The sequence below is a fragment of the Copadichromis virginalis genome, linkage group LG5, assembly GCF_057382275.1.
Source record: "Copadichromis virginalis isolate Kocher_CV1m ecotype Utaka linkage group LG5, C_Virginalis_male_GT1.1, whole genome shotgun sequence".
In the NCBI taxonomy this organism is placed as follows: domain Eukaryota; kingdom Metazoa; phylum Chordata; class Actinopteri; order Cichliformes; family Cichlidae; genus Copadichromis; species Copadichromis virginalis.
Window position 1 is genome coordinate 38,414,966 of NC_140622.1, and position 18,085 is coordinate 38,433,050.

An 18,085-nucleotide genomic window follows, 5' to 3' on the forward strand; every position below is an offset into this window, starting at 1 on the left:
TAACCTATTTCTTTAGGAGTCACTTTCCTAATTTGCAGTGATCTGTTGCTTTTACAAATGTGGATTACACTGTGTAAAATGTTTTTTAGAAGTATATCGACAGACTAAAATATCCTAACAACTCTTATGGATTGCATTTACATTTTTTTTTTAAATACATGTGGCATTCATTATCACCCTGAAGATGAAGGCTAATGACCAGAGTCACTGCCTGACGTTAGCACCACAGTAAGGATCAATTGTAGAGCACAAATAACAATCAAATTCCAAAATGACTTTTACTTTCAGAGCCTGCAGTCCTGTGACAATAGAAATGATACTTCCTGTTTTGGTGGCGATGGTGTTGCAGGGAAACAGGATCTGTTCCATTCTAACTTTTCTTTAACCCACTAAGCACTGCTGTTTCAAAGTGAAAATTATGGAGACTAAATAAAGAGATGATGGCCTTTATGTTTTTCAAGGCCTCCCCACGTTAGGGAGTTCCCATGTCAGGACTTTCAACTTGTTACATTGTATCTATGCACTCTATGAGTTGCTGTCTTCATCATCTGACCTTTATGAAGGGTGTCTCTGGAAATATTGCACATACAGACTTTTGGCTTAGCGAGTAAAGCATAATTTATGGTCTTGCGAATGTGTCTGTGTACATTTCCGTTGTACATGTTTCCATTTAGACAATGAGCGGAAAGGGGTCTTTACCCCCCACCCCGAGGTGCTCCAACATCCTAACTGCACATCACTGGACACACATGACTTATACAAGCGAACCATAAAACATTCCAATATAAATAAAAATGCTGCATTAAAAGCACAGACAGTGACTGCAGTGGACACTTTACATATTTTTAACACTTGTAGGCTCTGTGTGGGCAAGCACCTACACCACTGGACATGAATGTGGAGCTATAAAAAGCGTCATGGGTGAAGCTGCTGTGGTGCGCAAATACAACCACCTTGGTGGGTGGTTGTATTCTGCTACTTCTAAGGCCAGATAAGGACCAGATGACTTTTATCATGTATATATTTAAAACTTTTAACTGAAAGATGGTGTACTTTCTTTTTTACCATTATAGTACTGTTGTTTTAATGGTTTTATATTTGTGTCTATCAAGCACTGGCTGACAGAGCTCGAGGTGATGGCATCCCTGTTTGCTGCAGCCATCCATGACTATGAACACACAGGAACTACAAATAACTTTCACATCCACACAAAGTAAGCTTTTTTTCTGCAATATTTTCTCAGCTATATATGAGCCACCTCCTGTTATGAAACTGTAAAATAGTAAGAGATATCAGGAAGTACAGAAATAGTGAGGTACGCTTTCTTAAAGCGTACCTCAGTATAGTTTTCTTCTTTCCTCTGTATCGTTTTAGTAAGAGAGCGAGTGAGAACCCTCTAAGGCAAACACAACTTCATGGACAGAACATCGTATTTTTAGACTTTCCACTTAGGAGGACTGAAGAACGTAGTCTCATGGCACCCATCATCATCATGCTTTATTTCGGGAATAAAGTACAAAGATGCCTGCCCACAGTAAAAGAGCACATCTGAACAGCAGATCTATCCCAAAGTCAGTAACTCTACTTGGAACATCATCTGACTTTGAGATAGATATGTAATATATATGATATGGGCTGAAAAATCAATGCAATAAGTTATTATGTATAGCACCTTTAACAACAGACTTTACAAAGTGCCTTGCCTGACAAGCAAAAGGACACAAAGAGAATAAAACAACAAAAATAACAGGTGCAATTTATTTAAAGTGGAGACAGATTCAAATGAAAAAAAGAAAGATTAAAATGTGGGTGCAAAACAAATAATGAAAGGCTAAAAAAGAAAACCCCAGAAATAATATGCAAGACAAGAGAGATGTTATTCAAACATTAAAAACCTATAAAGGACGACATCACATGAAATGGCATCACATAAAAGCACGTCTATAAAAATGTATTTTACGAAGTGATTTATTGGAAGCCTCTGATTCTACGAGACTTCCTCATTTCAAACATTTCTCCTCATTTCATAGCTGACAGGCCCTGATGCGAAAGCCATGACTGCATTTGACATTAAGCCTCAACTTTCAGGCAGAAGTGCTGCCTGAATGTGGCACAGGGCCAGACACGAACATGTGTTAAATGTGATTGCACTTAAAATCAATTCTAAAACAGGCAGAGAGCTAGTAGGGGATCAGGATCGGGGTAATGTGTGTCTGCTAAAATGAGTAGGAAGCCAAGAAATTAACTTTCCATGTAAACCAGAGGAGAACGTAGTAGCCTAACCTGGCGATTACCAAAGGAACAGTACTCTACTGTGCTGTGCTGTGCAAAAGTCTTGAGCATCAAGTTCTTGTGTCTTGACCATTTTCAGAGGAATGTTTGGGGTTTTTTGTTTGATGATCTGCTGTCCACTGAAGCCTCATCAAGAAAAGACACATTTTGGGTGCTTTTGCCTTTTTTCTCATTTTCCAAGCAGAAATATAAAGAAATGAGACTTTTGCACTGTAATTTGTAAGATTAAGTAATATAATTTCTAATTTTCAGGTATTGAGTTGACGAAAATGTGCCACCCAGTATTTACGAAATATAACTATATAGACTAAATAGTTATAAAGTCATCAGCTAGACTTTTAGGGTCACTAGATTTTTTTTTTTTAAAAAGTATGTCTCTGTCATCTGCATAGCAATGAAAGGAAAAACATTATGAATAAATGAGCCTGGTTCTGTCGGAGGTTTCTTCCTGTTAAAAGGGAGTTTTTCCTTCCCACTGTCGCCAAAGTGCTTGCTCATAGGGGGTCATATGATTGTTGGGTTTTTCTCTGTATGCATTATTGCAGGGTCTACCTTACAACATAAAGTGCCTTGAGTCACCTGTTGTTGTGATTTGGTGTATAAATAAAATTCAATTGAACTGAATCATGAATATTAGGAAATTACAGACCCACAGAAGTCTTACCAGAATTTTTCATTTTTTACCACACACTTTTTACACTCCCCAACAGACCACTTTAACACACACCTTTGTGTTGTTGTCTTTAAAACCATTTCCTTAAGTGTTTTATTCAATGTTTATTTCACTGGTGAAAGGTGGCAGAAGCTTAAAAATAAATACTAATTGGAAAACTGTCCACAGTGGGCTTTATTAACCATTTTAACAGCTGAATGACAATGAGGGGATACAGGATGCTTGATTGATAAATCCGTTAATTATCTTACTTTAGTGAGTCATTAATACCCACACTGTGTCATTTTTCATTACATCCCACCTCCTCTTCAGCACTTTAAAATTCATCATTAAAGGCTTGCAGTCACAGTCATTAAATTGTTCCCAGAGGACTCTCCTTTTATCTCAGTCTCACCTCCTTCACTCAGAGCAACTGTGTTATTGAAGTTTTCACTTTAATGCACAGGAACACTTTACAACCTGCCCATCTGTCCGTCGACTGTCTGTAATAATCTCCACTCACCTTTTGTCTCCAAGGTCAGAGTTTGCATTGATCTACAATGACCGGTCTGTACAAGAGAGCCATCACCTGAGTGCAGCATTCCGCCTACTGCTGGACGACCAAATGAACATCTTTATTAATTTGACGCGGGAGGAATGGATGTAAGACCTCAAAATTTTACAGTGTTAATATTATTTTTATATTTTCATAACCTTAATAATAATTAATTTTTGTGTGTTATAAATCATGACCCATTTTCCCTCCCGAGCAGACAGTCACAGGGAGACATAAATAGGTCATAGAAAAGTTTTCCCTCCTCTATTAGCTGTGTGATCAGTTGCTCACCTGTTGATCTCTTGTTGGAGAAACGTTTTTGCTGTCTGTATGTATGAACTTCACAAGCCTGTGTAAAAATGTCCCCATCGAGCTGTTGGTGTTAAAGGGCATTCTGAAAAGTCAAAAGTCCCCTGCAGAAAAAAATTTGTTAACAATGTTATAAATGAGGTTTTAACCAACAGCAACAGCAACATTTAGTTAGAGTCTGGGCAAAGACAGCTGTTAAATGTAGATTAGGTTTGCAGTAAGTCCTCATATGCGTGTATATGCATAGGCATGATACAACATTGGGAGAAGAAAAATAAATAACGGAGAATTCATGCTGCAGGAGAATGTAGGAGAGCAAAGCTATAATTTGTTTATCTTAGTGTGTTTCCAATGTGACCTCTAGAAAAAACTAATTGGCCAAAAAGTAACATTTTATTAATTAATACTTTTGTTTTATTTTATTATGGATATATGGAATCGACTGAAACAATTGCAGTACATTTATTCACTAGTTTTAAATATCAGTTCTGTAGTTTGGAGCTAGTTTGTGGCTTTTGACAACATTTAGATTTTTATCTGTGACGACATTTATAATTATGTCATTATTCTATTTTATTATCGTTATTTTACATATAAACTGACATGCTTTGCTTTAAGGAAACAGCCCCCAGACCTCAAGTTGGTTAGTGCACTTATGGGAAAGCATACAGTGTCTCTTATAGCTGACCCTGGTCTTTGACCTCCTAAGATATCGTGTAACGACATATTCACCAAACAGCAGAGGAATAACAAACATAACAAACTCTGACTACAGCGTCTAAACTTGGAAATGTAGTAAAGAAGTTGCATTTGGTAGATGCTATAGGAATGTTGTGATACATACATTTAAAGTAAAAGTTAGCTGTAGTTGATGGTCTGCGGTGCAGTCTGCGATAACAACATATCTATACTCTGCATAGCTTCTTTGTTGGCTGCTGCTTCATATATTACTCACAGAATATGCGATTGGGGAGCTGTGCTGATATCACACAAGATAAACCCCAGCTGCATACTTTAGTGGGCTTTTCTAGCAGTCAGTGTTGCCATGGGAACAAGGAAATCTATTAGGAAATCTAAACAGGTTACAACCCCATTGAGCCTTCCTGTCTGTCATTTTTACTCACTCCTCATCAGCCAAGGTCAACTTGTACACTGTGTGTTTTTGTGTGTGTGCGTTCTCACAGGGAGCTGCGGTCACTCGTTATAGAGATGGTGTTGTCCACGGACATGTCCTCCCACCTTCTCCAAGTCAAAGCGATGAAATCCTGTCTACAACAACAAGAACGGTACTGCTAATAGACTGTGCTGTTGTTTGCACTGTGGCGCATAATCAGCAGGCCATGTAATGGATGCTTGGAGTGCAGTGAGCTGATTAGAATAGCCTGCACATGATGCAGGCAGTTTGGGTTCAGGCTGGCTGCTGTTTAGTCTGCTTTTCAGTCTGGAGACACAACAAAACAACAGTTAAAACAGTGGTTGCCTTATGCTCTCTACACCAGGATTGACAAGCCCAAAGCACTGTCTCTGTTACTGCACACGGCTGACATAAGTCATCCATCCAAGCCTTGGGCGCTGCACTCTCGCTGGACCAAAACCTTGATGGAGGAGTTTTTCAGACAGGTAGGCACTATATATATATATATTCTGCTTAACAGGCCTGAGATATTTCCTATTTGTTGTTTGTCATCTCGCTATGCTCTTCATTTTATTTCACACAAATTCAAGGGCAGAGTGGCAGGCTCCTCTCTGAGCCTGTTTTGTTGCAGATTCTTTCCTGTTATCAAGAATTTTTTTTCTACTTTCTAAAAGTGCTTGCTCAGTGGGTCTTTACCCCCCACTTTTAAGCACCATATAACTACTATTTTGACTAGTGATGAGCATGGATTCATGTCAACAAGGATAACTAGAGATGTGAAGGAGAGAGTGCAGGGAGGGCAGAGTGCGTGGAGAAGAGTGTCAGCTGTGATTTGATTGGCTATGACATGTGGCTTAGAGTCAGTGGCAAAGTCACCAAACGTAGTCCTCTCTGTGTTGGGAGTGACGAGGATGGACACAATTACAAATGAGTACATCAGTTAGAGTTAGAGAGATGAGCCTGAGATGGTTTAAACATGTGCAGAGGAGGGATCGAGCATAAAGTGGACAAAGCATGTTTAATGTGGACCTTCATGGATATAGTGAAGGAAGACCTGAGACAGAGGAGGACAGTGTGGCAACACCTAAAGAGAGAAGCTGAAAGAAGATTTGTTTTGGATAAAAGAATAAGCTACTTGTTGCCAACAGTTAGATGAGAAGATGAACAGTAAATAGTGTGTAGTCAATAAAGAGTTTAAGCCAGCAGCTACCCAGCTCAGCTTAGTGCAAATACAGAAAACAAGGGGAACAACTAGCTTTAATCTCGCCAACCAACAAGAAAATCTGCCTGCTAACTTCCAAACTCACTAATTAAAACAGGACATCTTGTTACTGGATAAAAATAAAGTGTAGCCACTGTGATGCCACTGTTCTTACATCACTGATTCCACGTTGGAGTCCAGATTCAAATTTGTGAGCTTTCTTGTTCACTATACTCTGCAGATGAATGATGATTGTAGATGATTGTAGAGGAAGTCCAAATCCTCCAATTTGATTCCTCAGTGGTGAAAAAATGTTACACTGGAGCCTGAAGCCATACCTCAGAGAGAGCTTAGTACATAGTATGTTAGGCCTCTCTCTTTATCCTACCATATTAGACATTTACTTCCTCTATAGATCTTATCAGTCTCTGTGCCTTCACTTACTTCCCTTATTTGCCAGGCCTCTGTCGTTCGACCTTGCTGACGACTAACATGTTATGCTGTACACTATTGTTGTTTATCTGTTAGGATTGCCATTAGCTGTGCCCTAAACACAAAGCCAACAAAGATGATGTATATACTTTGTTGCCTGTAGCGGTTAAATCCAGCATTTTATCATTCAGCTTCTTACATGCACTTACATGCACTTACATGCACTGGCTTCCCAGTATATGTGATTTGATTTTCAGGCTTGTTAGTAAGGATGGCGGTCATTTTCTAAAACAAAAGTGCATTAGAGTTTATGTAGCCTGTCTCAAAGGTTGTCCTTGATTGCATGTGGTTTAGATGCCAGCTCATTTGTAGTTCTCGGTGCTCGCAGGCTTTTGCCACACAATAAATGTAAATTCAAAATATAAAAGAACACATTATGTTATATTCTTAGACATCTCCATATCTGCCCTGGTGCTCCCTGGTCTCCATCTGACTTATTAGCTCTGTTATTAACTGCATGATTGATGAGTCAAAGGGCTGCATGCCTAATAAGAGGCAGCAGTTTTTGTAAATTGCTTGTATAGGGAGGGTGGATATTACGTCAGAGCTAAAGAAATCCATAAAAATATCTCGTTGATATGACGCAGAGGCAGCAGAGAAGGAAAATCTCTCCTAACAGCTTATTCTGCATTACTTTGGTACTAAAAAAATTAATCAATCTTAACAGCTCAAGTTTTAACCCTTTAAAGCCTGAACCATGAAATAATTGCTTTAATAATAATTGTTTATTGAACATTCTGACAAAATAATAAAACATAAATTCAATATCAAAATAAATTTTGCTTTATTTTGTAATTCATTGCTTAAAAATGTATATTTTTGTTATGACTTTTTTTCAGATCTTATGTAGTCTCAAAAACCCATGTACATGTCATATATAATGTAATGCACTTGACTTTAAAGGGCTACATATGGGAAATAGAGGACTGCAGAGAATCAGTGTTGTTGCCTTTAAAGCCTCACAAACCCCAAATAGAAAGTCAAGCTATCATGTTTTTGTTGACCTTTGGGGAAAAGTATATAATAAAACAATATAATGAGCCAAAAGCTGAGGACTGCAAGAAGTGGCTTTTGGTCTTGACTTTAAAGCATCAGCTGACGCTATAGCTGTTCTTCAGCTCAGCAGGAGACGCAGTTATCCAATCAGGTGGAGGGACTCTTTCTGTTGATGTCTGAGTTACTATGAGAACATAATTACCCCACAGAGAAAATGCTTGCTGTCCTGATTGTCTGGCTTTTTGGCGATGTTAGTTGGCACGACTGTAGTGAGTGTATTTACAGTGACTGCTGCACGAAGCTGCTCCCACTCTGCTTTTTTTACTACCTGGATCTGAAGGAGATCAGAACAGAAGAGGTGTGGGAGAGCGCTGTTGTCTCAGAAACAAGACGTGTGCGTACCTATGAAACACGTTTTCTTTCTGTTTGGCTGTTAATTAAAAAACGTTTGAACAGTCTCATAGTTTCAGGAGGCGACTGTTGGAACAAACTGACCTTTTAAAAGTTATTTTCAGGTGTTGTGTGGGATGCCCTTTAAGTATCTTCTTTCTCTCTTTCTATCTTTGTGAGGGTGATAGAGAGGCAGAGCTCGGCCTCCCCTTCTCTCCACTGTGTGATCGACAAACCACCCTAGTAGCTGAATCCCAGATCGGTACGTCTCATAAATCACACCCTCTTTTTTTAAAACCAGCTTCCTCATCGCTTTTGTCTGTTGTTTATGCCTTTGTAAGATTTTCAATAAATATCCATCTCAGATACATAAAACAAGTAAAATTTATTCTCTAGTGAAGCTAATCACATTTTTTCTCTTTCCAAAAGTAACAAGCCAGTGGCAGGATTTATGTTCATTTTATTTTTAACAGTTCACAGTGATATTGCAGCATATGCCCTTTGAATTTTAGTGTTTGAATCACTGAAATGCACTCAAATTTCTTTACTGACATTAAAGACGTAACAAGGTTTTAGTATTTTTGAGCCACTAACTACTTCACATGTTGATATGCTGGATTTTGTTCTCGCAGGTTTCATAGACTTCATTGTGTATCCTACATTTTCTCTGCTGACCGATATGGCTGAAAAGATTGTTATTCCTTTGGTGGAAGAGAACCCAGGCCCACCAGACCCCTGCAACAGACATAGGTAAACACAAGGCCTGTGAAACCTGCTGGGAAAATAAACTTTATTGCACTTTTGGTTTTAGATATTAATATAATAATAATAATGATGGATTGGATTTATATAGCGCTTTTCAAGGCACCCAAAGCGCTTTACAATACCACTATTCATTCACTCACTGGTGGAGGCAGCTACAGTTGTAGCCACAGCTGCCCTGGGGCAGACTGACAGAAGCGAGGCTGCCATATCGCGCCAAAGCATTTGACACACATTAGAAGTCTGTTTTTACTGTGATATTGAGTGGCACACAGAGTTTGACTAAAACTGATTTTAAAACTCTTGAAAACCTACTTCCTTCGTGTGTCTTAGTACAATTAGTCATTAAATGGCTCCATCTGTCACTCAGATGGACAGACACAGCACTGACACTGCATAATTTTTTAGCTTTAATAGAATTCAAACTGGGGACTTGTTAAAAAAAAAAGTATCTATACAGTTGTCCCAAAAGGAGGAAATTAACTTCAAACTTTTTCCAGGCTTTAATTATGCTGTAAAGCTGGTCAGTTTAACGTGAAGGTCTACTTGACATGCTTTTGGAGTCAAGCTCTGGTTATTCAGGAAACTTCAGTTTTTGGCTCTTTTGCAGTTTTACACTTGGAGCTTGTAGTTTCACTAATTCTTTGCTTTCTATGTATATGTTGATCATGTACACCGTGTTTTTTATGTTACTATCATTTGCTGAGTTGGTCAAAAACCTGTAATCATGACTTGATAATTTTGAGTGACAAAACATGATCATTATTCAAAGGTGAATTAATCTTCAAATTTGTAGCAGTAACTGCTCATTTTAGACACACCAGAAGGATAACCAAAGTCAGTAGGAACCCAAAAGTGTCAGCACAAAATCCTGTTTATGTGCTGCTTATTTTCCTTTTAATTTGTTTTCTTTTTATTGAAGATATATTTGAAGATAATTTCATGGAAAAAAAGTGCAATCCTTTACCTTGGTGTAGAAAATCTCAGGTTAAGCTGAGTCATTTGTTTTCATGACTGGAATATGAATATGCATACAAACAGCACTGTTTTCTTTCACCAGTAATCTTTGGAAGGAGAGCTCCAGAGGCCTGCAGTGGAGCCTCGCACACATCACAGCTGAGCTGGTGAGCTTCCGCTCTACTTGGACACGGCACACTGAGGACAACAAGCTCAAATGGAAGGAAAGTGGCTCAAATGGTGGGTTGCATAATTATTTGTTTATACGTGCAAAAATCACAAATATGCATTAAAATATAAAAAAAATAAACACAATTGAGGTTTTATTTAAATGTCTATACTTAATTTTATATTCTACTTAGTCTCCTTTTCTGCTCGCACATATTTCAACAACTCAAATTTAAAAAGATCACCTTTAAAAAGCTTGACAACCTCTTTTAAAGTAGAATAAAAGACCTGTTGCTGATCTGGCTTAGGAAAAGCCTCTTTGTTCCATAAATGCGCTCAGTACCCTTGATTTGATTTGTTATCTAAATTCATTTTAGAATGATCTCATGTTGAGATGAATTCATACAGATATTATTTTCTATTCAACCTAACTAGATTTTCTGATGTCTTTTCCCAATCTTCTATATCCTCCAGGATTTTCAGACCCCGGCGAGACAAAAGAGCAGCGATCGAGACAAGAAGTGTTGTCAGAAAAATCCCTGCAAGACTCCACTACAGATACAAAATAGCAGACAGCAGCTCCTTTGTAATACATGTTTGCAGAATAGAAAAAAGTAACACTTTTGTAACAAAACTCAGATACCTTTTACTTTAAAAACTGAGAGATCTTACCAAGGTAAGATGTAGCGTAATCACAGAAACTTCCTCATTTTAAATGTAGCATACTACAATAATTTAAATACAAAAGTACACATGCTGGTCATGTTATACAGTCTAGTCCATATCATTAATTTAATTTGTCATCTAAACAGCTGTAAGTTACATTTGAACTTTCAAAGCATAAAACAATCATTTAACCTTAAAATAAACTTTGTGTCATATATGAGTTTTTTGTAGTCTGTTTCTTTGTCTGGGACATATTTACACATGGGCCAGTAATCCAGACATGACAACTCAATATAGGAACTTAAGTTAAATCGGTTATGTTTTGCATTTTCCAAACGTACAACAGTTAACTTTTTTTTTTTTTACTTAAAAGCAATATTTTAAATTTCTTTTGAAGAGCCTTTATTGTAGAAGGTAAAATTTGATATTACTCTGTATTAATTATCTTGTATTTAGAAAGCAATCATACCATAGTTCCTTGGTTATTGCACCTCAAAAATAATGATAATGAATAAAAAAGTAATAATGCAAGTGAACTAAAGAGGCTCTTAGAATTTAAAAGGGAGAAATACTTTAAGGAATAAGTAGTAATAATAAATAATAAAGAGGTAGAGGCCGATGTTTGGTCAGCCAAAATTAACCATTATAAGATGGCAAAGCCCCTGCGACCCTGAAAAGCGGTAGCGAATGGATGGAAGATGGTAAAGCATGCATTCAAATTTAAAGTGTTCTCTGCTCTCCCAGCAAGAGGAGCTATAGAGCAAAGACTGCAATGGCCCAGGGGTAGTTCAGCTTCACAACCAGCTTCATATTTTAATGCTCGTCAGTGAAGCAGTTTGGAATTGCACCATCGCTTTTCTTCTTACAACAGATGGGAAAAAAATGTTTTTCTAATTTGAATCAGCTGATAGTCTTTAAATGAATAAATGCCACAACAACAACTGAAGACACAGCTCTGCTGCTTGTCAGTATGATTTGCATGATTTGAGCTTCCATCCCAACACCCACTTTGAATATAAAATGAATATAAATCCATCACACAGCAAGACAGTAATGACTGTTACACAAAGAGTCTTGTGTTAAAGAAAAAACTGTTCTGTAAGATATGGATATCCTTTCTATAATTCAGCTAAATTTTAGGTGCAACAGTGTAAATGTACATTACAAAATATTTTTTAAGTCTCTCTAACAGATAAAGTGCAATTGGGCTTTTATTCTGAAAGGATCCTTCACTATGTCCACCTCCAATCACAAAGGTGAAACGCTTTAACAGCTAAACTTGTTCACAGCAGTCTGTAAAGATACAGTATCCCACGCAGCTTAAACTGCTGCAGTGTTACAAAATGCATTTGTGAAATCTTGTCCTTTTATGAAAAATATGTGCTTTTATGCTCTTGCTTCAGATTGCATTAAATTATTTAATAGCAGAGCGTCTATTTTTAGAGTAAAGTTAAAATCAGCTTTAGCTGAGCGCATGACCAATGATGCAACGATACGTGAAGACTTTAAGAATTCCTGCTAAAATGCATCTGGTTTTCTTTTTTTGACACTTGAATGGGCAAAGCTCTCCTGGTTCTTTGCATCTTCATGCTAACGCTGCTGATGAAGTTCATATAATCTTTCCTACAAAAAAAAGAAAACAATCACCAATTTAAACATTTTATTGTATCAAACAAATTTAGATTACAGATGTAATCATCAATCAAGTAAAACTAGAACAAAAAAAGTCCATGTTATTCAAGTAAAGTACACTACTACCATTCAAAAAACAAGTTTACCCATAAATACATTGCAGGAGAAAAACAAAGCTTGCGGAGGAATGTTTTACTGTTCTTCTTGTTCATCGTGGATAAAGTGACCATTGTTGGCAACTGAGTAACAAACGGCTGTTGCTGTGGCTGATTAATCTCCTAAAGTGACACTGACACTTCAGATTTAGTTTTGTTCATTTATTCCATTTAGACATGTCAAGTATGATGTGAAGGTTATAGAAAGATTGTCACATGATGCCACTTCAGTGATACAAAGACAGATTACATGACAAATATTTAGTGTGCTGATGACTTTAAGATGTCTTTGTTACAAACTAGAACACAAATAAAATGCTGCAGTTAAAAAAAAAAGTGTTTAAATTTGTTGGGTTTTTTTGTACAAAATGAAGCACAGTAAGTACCTTGGGCGTAGACAACAAGTCACTGTACATTCAGTGCCATGCAAGAGGGTGTTTCATGACCAGAATTTAAATTCCCAAGAACCATTCATGTGTCAAAAATGAGGGTGCAATTTACTCACTGAGGATGGATTCCTCCTTGTTAATCCTAAATATGCAAACGGAGCTTTAGAGACGATCGGTTGTACCCTGTTTATCAACTAGACATTTACAAGAAGGGTAATAGTCTAGTTATCAGTACATGCATTACTGTAAGCTGACATAGCTTTCTACTTCTTATTGAGTAACAATTGCTCACACAGGGTTTAAAGACTTAAAGACAGGCTTTCTCCCTCCCTTTATGCTAAAAAGAACTAAAATGACTTTGGGGAAAGGTCAGCGGTGCTTCTCTTCAGCTGTCTGCATGTGTGTGACTGACTGACAGGAGTTTGAATCTTAGCCACACAAATAACAAACTAAGTAAACATATCTGCCCTGTAGCCTTTAAGCTACAGGCAATCGTTAGCAGTGGCCCTGAAGCATAACCAGGGGAGTCAGAGTCAGACCAGCAGTTAGATGTGGTTTAATGTGCTGCACTTTAGCTTGCAGGTTGGTTTTTCTGTTTTCTCTCATTCAACAAGCAGTGCCTTCCTATTTGTATTGGGAGTAATTCTCTATTCTTAAAAATGAAAACAAAACCAGAATGACAGCTGTTACAGTATAATTAGTCTACTTTTCTGATGGCTGGACTGGTTTCTGACTGGATTTCTTTTTACATCTGTTTACAGAGTCAATACCTGCAGGCTTGGGATGATGTTAAGGCTGCAGAAAAATATGTTTTCTGGGATTATTTGTGAATCATTTCATCTAGAAATGATCACATTAAAAATATTTCCAAGAAATGACATTATACGTTTTGTCTGTTTAGAACTGCAGAGCATGAAACTGCATCTACACAGAGCTCTGTGTGTGTAAAAGTTTGTTGGACGCAATCACTGCAACTGTGAGCGCAGAATGTATGAAAATAGACTTAAAGCATGAAAATAAACTTCTATAGATTGAATTTCAATTAATGCCCAGTGTGATTAACCTATGAGCGACTCTTCTGTCAGACATATGTGGGACAAATGTCTGAAGAAAATGTCTGAAATGTGCTCTGTGTAGACACAGTTCAAGGCTGTGGTTACCAAACTTTCTGGCACGCCCGCCTTCAGAAGTCGAGCAAGGATGACAGCTCAACAAAATACAGATCAACGGTCATTAGCCTCTTTTTACATTTTTCAGTCAGTTTAGTTTCACCTTATTTTGTAACTTTGGTAATCACAGCCACCCACACACCGTGCTTGTCTGCCCCACCAGGCAGGCTCGACAGTTTGAGACCCACTGGAGCCAAAGGAAATCATAATTATGATCAAAAATGGCTTTCTAGTTTCTTCCATGTGTTTAATCGACTAATTATTAATAATATAAATAAAATTGCAGTTGGCCTTAAAAATATTTGTAAATATCAACCGAGTTGTTCAAAAATCCAAATATAGGTTTACTATAAAATATCAATAAACCCACATTTATTTCTGTCTTTTCTGGTTGCTCATACGAGGCGGCATTTGAATTTAAATCGAAGGTTTTGTCTCTGGTTACTTACAAGGTTCTGATGCTATTTTATTGCTACGAGATGGAACAATAAATGTTGAATTCATGGCACGTATAAATTGATTGAAAATGTCTACATTGATTGCAAATAAAATATTTGTTGTCTTTGATAAATCAACGGGATATTAAACCTGTGACAGATTATGATAATATATGTGTGAGTAAGACATGAAAGCTTGTCCCATTAACCAGATAATAAATCCCAGTTGGGGGATACAATAGGCTAGTTTTAATTTAGTGCGGGGGGAGCTTTAACAAAAACAAACATAATTATAACAACTGTCTCTCTACACGAGATTTGTGACACAAAATAAATGTAGAAACTTTTGTTTTTTTTCTCAAGGTGGTAACTAAGGCCTGGCCGTAGAGGAATATTGAAGCCCTGATGTTTTGAAAAAGTGAATCTGCAGACACAATCTTCTGTCATTGTGTAGGGCTGACTGAGCAGACTGAGCAGCATTGTGTTGCACAGAGGACTGCTCTATTTCTCTGTCTTCAGGCTGCATTTCTTTGTCTTCTCCTCTGCCGGCTGACTCACTCCTGCTTTTGTTTCTGCAGAAATATAGACAGAGACATAAAAGAGTGAGAGAAGAGGCTGGAGGCTGACGCTGGAGATTTTAATGGACTTGTGCAAATAAACAATAAATATTTACAGCTTATTTAGTATTTCTCCAATTTTTTTCTTTTTGCTGCTGTGCTTTTTTTTGGGGGGGGGGGGGGGGGTTGCATATGAACAATAAGGTAAGCGCGTAATCAACATATTGCTACATAAACATTACATGCATTTAGCTTTTTATTGAGTACTATGGGCATTAGTAAATTTATTATTTTATTAAAGCTTCCATAATCACTGGGTGTTCACATGAGTACATGTCAGAAGTAGCAGATACCAGATGAAGCCTGAATTTAAACCTCTGGTGTGGGATCAATAAAATCAGGGGTTACCCTGATTCTGTCATATTCTCTATTTGCTGTCATCCCTCTAAACCTTCTGCCTGTTAAAACGACATGATAAATGAAACAACAAACCCAAAGCATGTTTTGGAAAGCACAGGTGTGTTGATGATGCTCGATTTCCACTCAGGTGAAGTATTCAGCTGAACCAGGATAAAGCCCAGACCTGCATCTCTCTCTCTCACTCTGGCTATCTGTAGGTATCTGCACACTCATTGCTAATTTAGTATATGGTTGTCAACATTATTTTTTTTTGTCATGCTAAAATAAATAGCTAAAAATAACAGTCTCTTTCTCTGAGCTGAGTTCGGCTTTTGTCTGATATTTGAAGACTGAGTAGTGAAAAACTGAAGTGCAGTGTTGGGGAGTAAATGGTAAATGGCCTGTATTTGTATAGCGCTTCACTAGTCCCCAAGGACCCCAAAGCGCTTTACACATTCAGTCATCCACCCATTCACACACACATTCACACACTGGTGATGGCAAGCTACATTGTAGCCACAGCCACCCTGGGGCGCACTGACAGAGGCGAGGCTGCCGGACACTGGCGCCACCGGGCCCTCTGACCACCACCAGTGGGCAACGGGTGAAGTGAGTAACTGCATTTCGTTAAAGTTACCATTTAAATAGGTGATAATTAGAATACAGCTACTTTGTTGAAATAAATGGATTACACAACAGTCATTTCCAGTTTCATATGTTAGGCTATCCACACTCTAATTTTAGTAATTCCACGCATTGCCAGAAACCCAAACAAACGGTTCTAATGTAACAACGTCCTGCTAATTTTGGTGGCGTCAGTTAAACAATGGACCCGGAGCCAGCACAACAGAGGCAGCACTGCATGGGCAGGAATTCATTTCTTGTTTGGCAATTCCGACACCACTTCACATTTAAAGAAGAAAGGAATGGGGGAATATGACTGCAATGCAAACTCTGTTTGCCAGCAACCAAGCTGCTCTCAGCATCAAACCCAAAGAAACATCTGGAAGTCAGTTCTTTTTAAAAAACAAATGTTAGCCTACTGCAACTACCTGTAGCTGAGGTAGCTACCTGGGTTATGTGCCACTTCAGTACCTTCGATCTACTATTGCTGTGTGATTTATTACTATTACTGAAGGCTACTCGCGATATACCAAGTAATCCAAAGTATTCACAGTATGTTGCTCACATTGAGTAACTTAACAGAATACATTACAAATTACATTTTGGTGCATGTATTCTGTAATCTGTAGTGAATGCATTTAAAACGTAACCTTCCCAACACTGCTGAAGTGACATCATACCTGGAGGGTATGTCCATCGTTTATATACAGTGTTTGGCATTTCACTGTCATGGTTTATAATATTGGAACACTTAAGGAAGTGAAGCATCATTAATTTTACTTGTGCTTTCCTTACTGTGACAGGTCAAAATGTGTGCTGTGAAAGATTTACAAGATGGAAAGCAGAGAGAGGAGACAGACTTGTTAACCAGCTGATAGTGGAGCTGGAACAGGTGTGCTGAATCTCTCTGATGACCCAAGACTTCACACCATGCATGGATAAATCAGATTGGGTTTTCACGACCCTAAACTGTGCTTCTCCAAACATAGCTCATTAAATGTAACTATGTAGTTGAGCTAAGATTTGTATTACTCCGCATCCATGAGGCCCACACTGTCGCTCAAAATCCAAATGTGTGAGAAATTAAGTCAAGTGAGTCAACCAGCCAAGTGGTGTGTTACCTGCAATGGTGAACTTGTAGTCACAGGTTTCCCTTTGCTCACATGACACTTACTACAGTTGAAATCAATGAGCAGCATTTGTATCATCCTATCAAATGATCAGTAGCCAGGAGTGAGCTGTGTTTGTCTCAGCATGTGAAATATGATTAAAAAAATTTATATGAATTTTAAAAGCGCAAGACTGGAGAGATGTTGGGCTTATTTCAGCTGTGGGTTCACTAATAAGACCATCAATGCCTCATGAAAGATTTTAGGACTCACAGCAAGTCATAGAAAAGAAATAATACATTTCAGCGAGAAAGAAAGAATGAAATACAGAAAGGGGAAAAAAGACAAGCTCTACATGCTCCATTTGCACCATATGCCAGTATTAGCTCTCCTCCTGCCCCCTTTTCCCAAACCTGATTTTTCCACTCGTGTGTGTACCTTCCTCTCAGGGTATTTCAGCCATGTCGGTGCTCTGTGAAATGGGGATCAAAGCCACTTCACAGATGTTTGTTGACGAGCCATGATTATATGACAGCAAGCCAAAGCTGTTTCGCAGTTTAATAAATTTAAATAAATCCTGCCGGCTGCATGGAGGATGAGGAGTCCCCTGAGGAAAAGACCACGTTGGAGACATTTTCTGCAAAAAGCAAGGCTCTAATGACAGTTATGTACCTGCTTGTGCATTGTTTTGTTGCGATGAGGGATCTGCTACACTGGCAACACTGAAGCAATCCTCTTTCTCCTTGGTGAGGGGACACTCGAGCCCACCGGCAGCCTCTAATAGACTCTCCCTCGAGAACTCTGCAGAGGGCAGAAAGACGAATGGTAAACAAGATGGAATGGAAGTTCAAACTGAGTTGAAAAGGATGAAGATGTTTTCGTTATTTCAACTAGTCTCATCAACAATTGCACCTGAAGTGTCCAGTTGGTGATCTTTGAGCAAAGCTGCCAACAACTGATGTTAATAATCATTCATTTATTTCCCCTATCTTGCTGTTAACTCCTTTCACCCGGACTGAGGACTTAATCTGCAGCTCA

The 18,085-nt window shown here is 38.2% G+C and overlaps 2 protein-coding genes across 3 annotated transcripts in view; one reads left to right on the top strand and one right to left on the bottom strand.

The window, feature by feature from the left end:
- Window positions 1-13,545, top strand: part of LOC146710307 (dual specificity calcium/calmodulin-dependent 3',5'-cyclic nucleotide phosphodiesterase 1B-like) — a 28,860-nt gene extending 15,315 nt beyond the window's left edge. The window contains exons 7-14 of the mRNA XM_085457715.1: window positions 1,113-1,213; window positions 3,482-3,607; window positions 4,994-5,095; window positions 5,309-5,429; window positions 8,204-8,285; window positions 8,656-8,773; window positions 9,846-9,982; window positions 10,385-13,545. Coding sequence (XP_085313841.1) covers window positions 1,113-1,213; window positions 3,482-3,607; window positions 4,994-5,095; window positions 5,309-5,429; window positions 8,204-8,285; window positions 8,656-8,773; window positions 9,846-9,982; window positions 10,385-10,479 — 882 coding nt within the window. The 3' untranslated portion in view covers window positions 10,480-13,545. The remainder of the gene's footprint in view (window positions 1-1,112; window positions 1,214-3,481; window positions 3,608-4,993; window positions 5,096-5,308; window positions 5,430-8,203; window positions 8,286-8,655; window positions 8,774-9,845; window positions 9,983-10,384) is intronic.
- LOC146710309 (protein phosphatase 1 regulatory subunit 1A-like) overlaps window positions 12,222-18,085 on the bottom strand; it is a 32,442-nt gene continuing 26,578 nt past the window's right edge. For both annotated transcript variants that reach the window (XM_085457716.1, XM_085457717.1), the window contains 2 exons: window positions 17,720-17,848; window positions 12,222-14,930 (listed from right to left, as the gene is read on the bottom strand). In XM_085457716.1, the coding sequence (XP_085313842.1) occupies window positions 14,860-14,930; window positions 17,720-17,848 (200 nt within the window). In that variant the 3' untranslated portion in view covers window positions 12,222-14,859. The remainder of the gene's footprint in view (window positions 14,931-17,719; window positions 17,849-18,085) is intronic.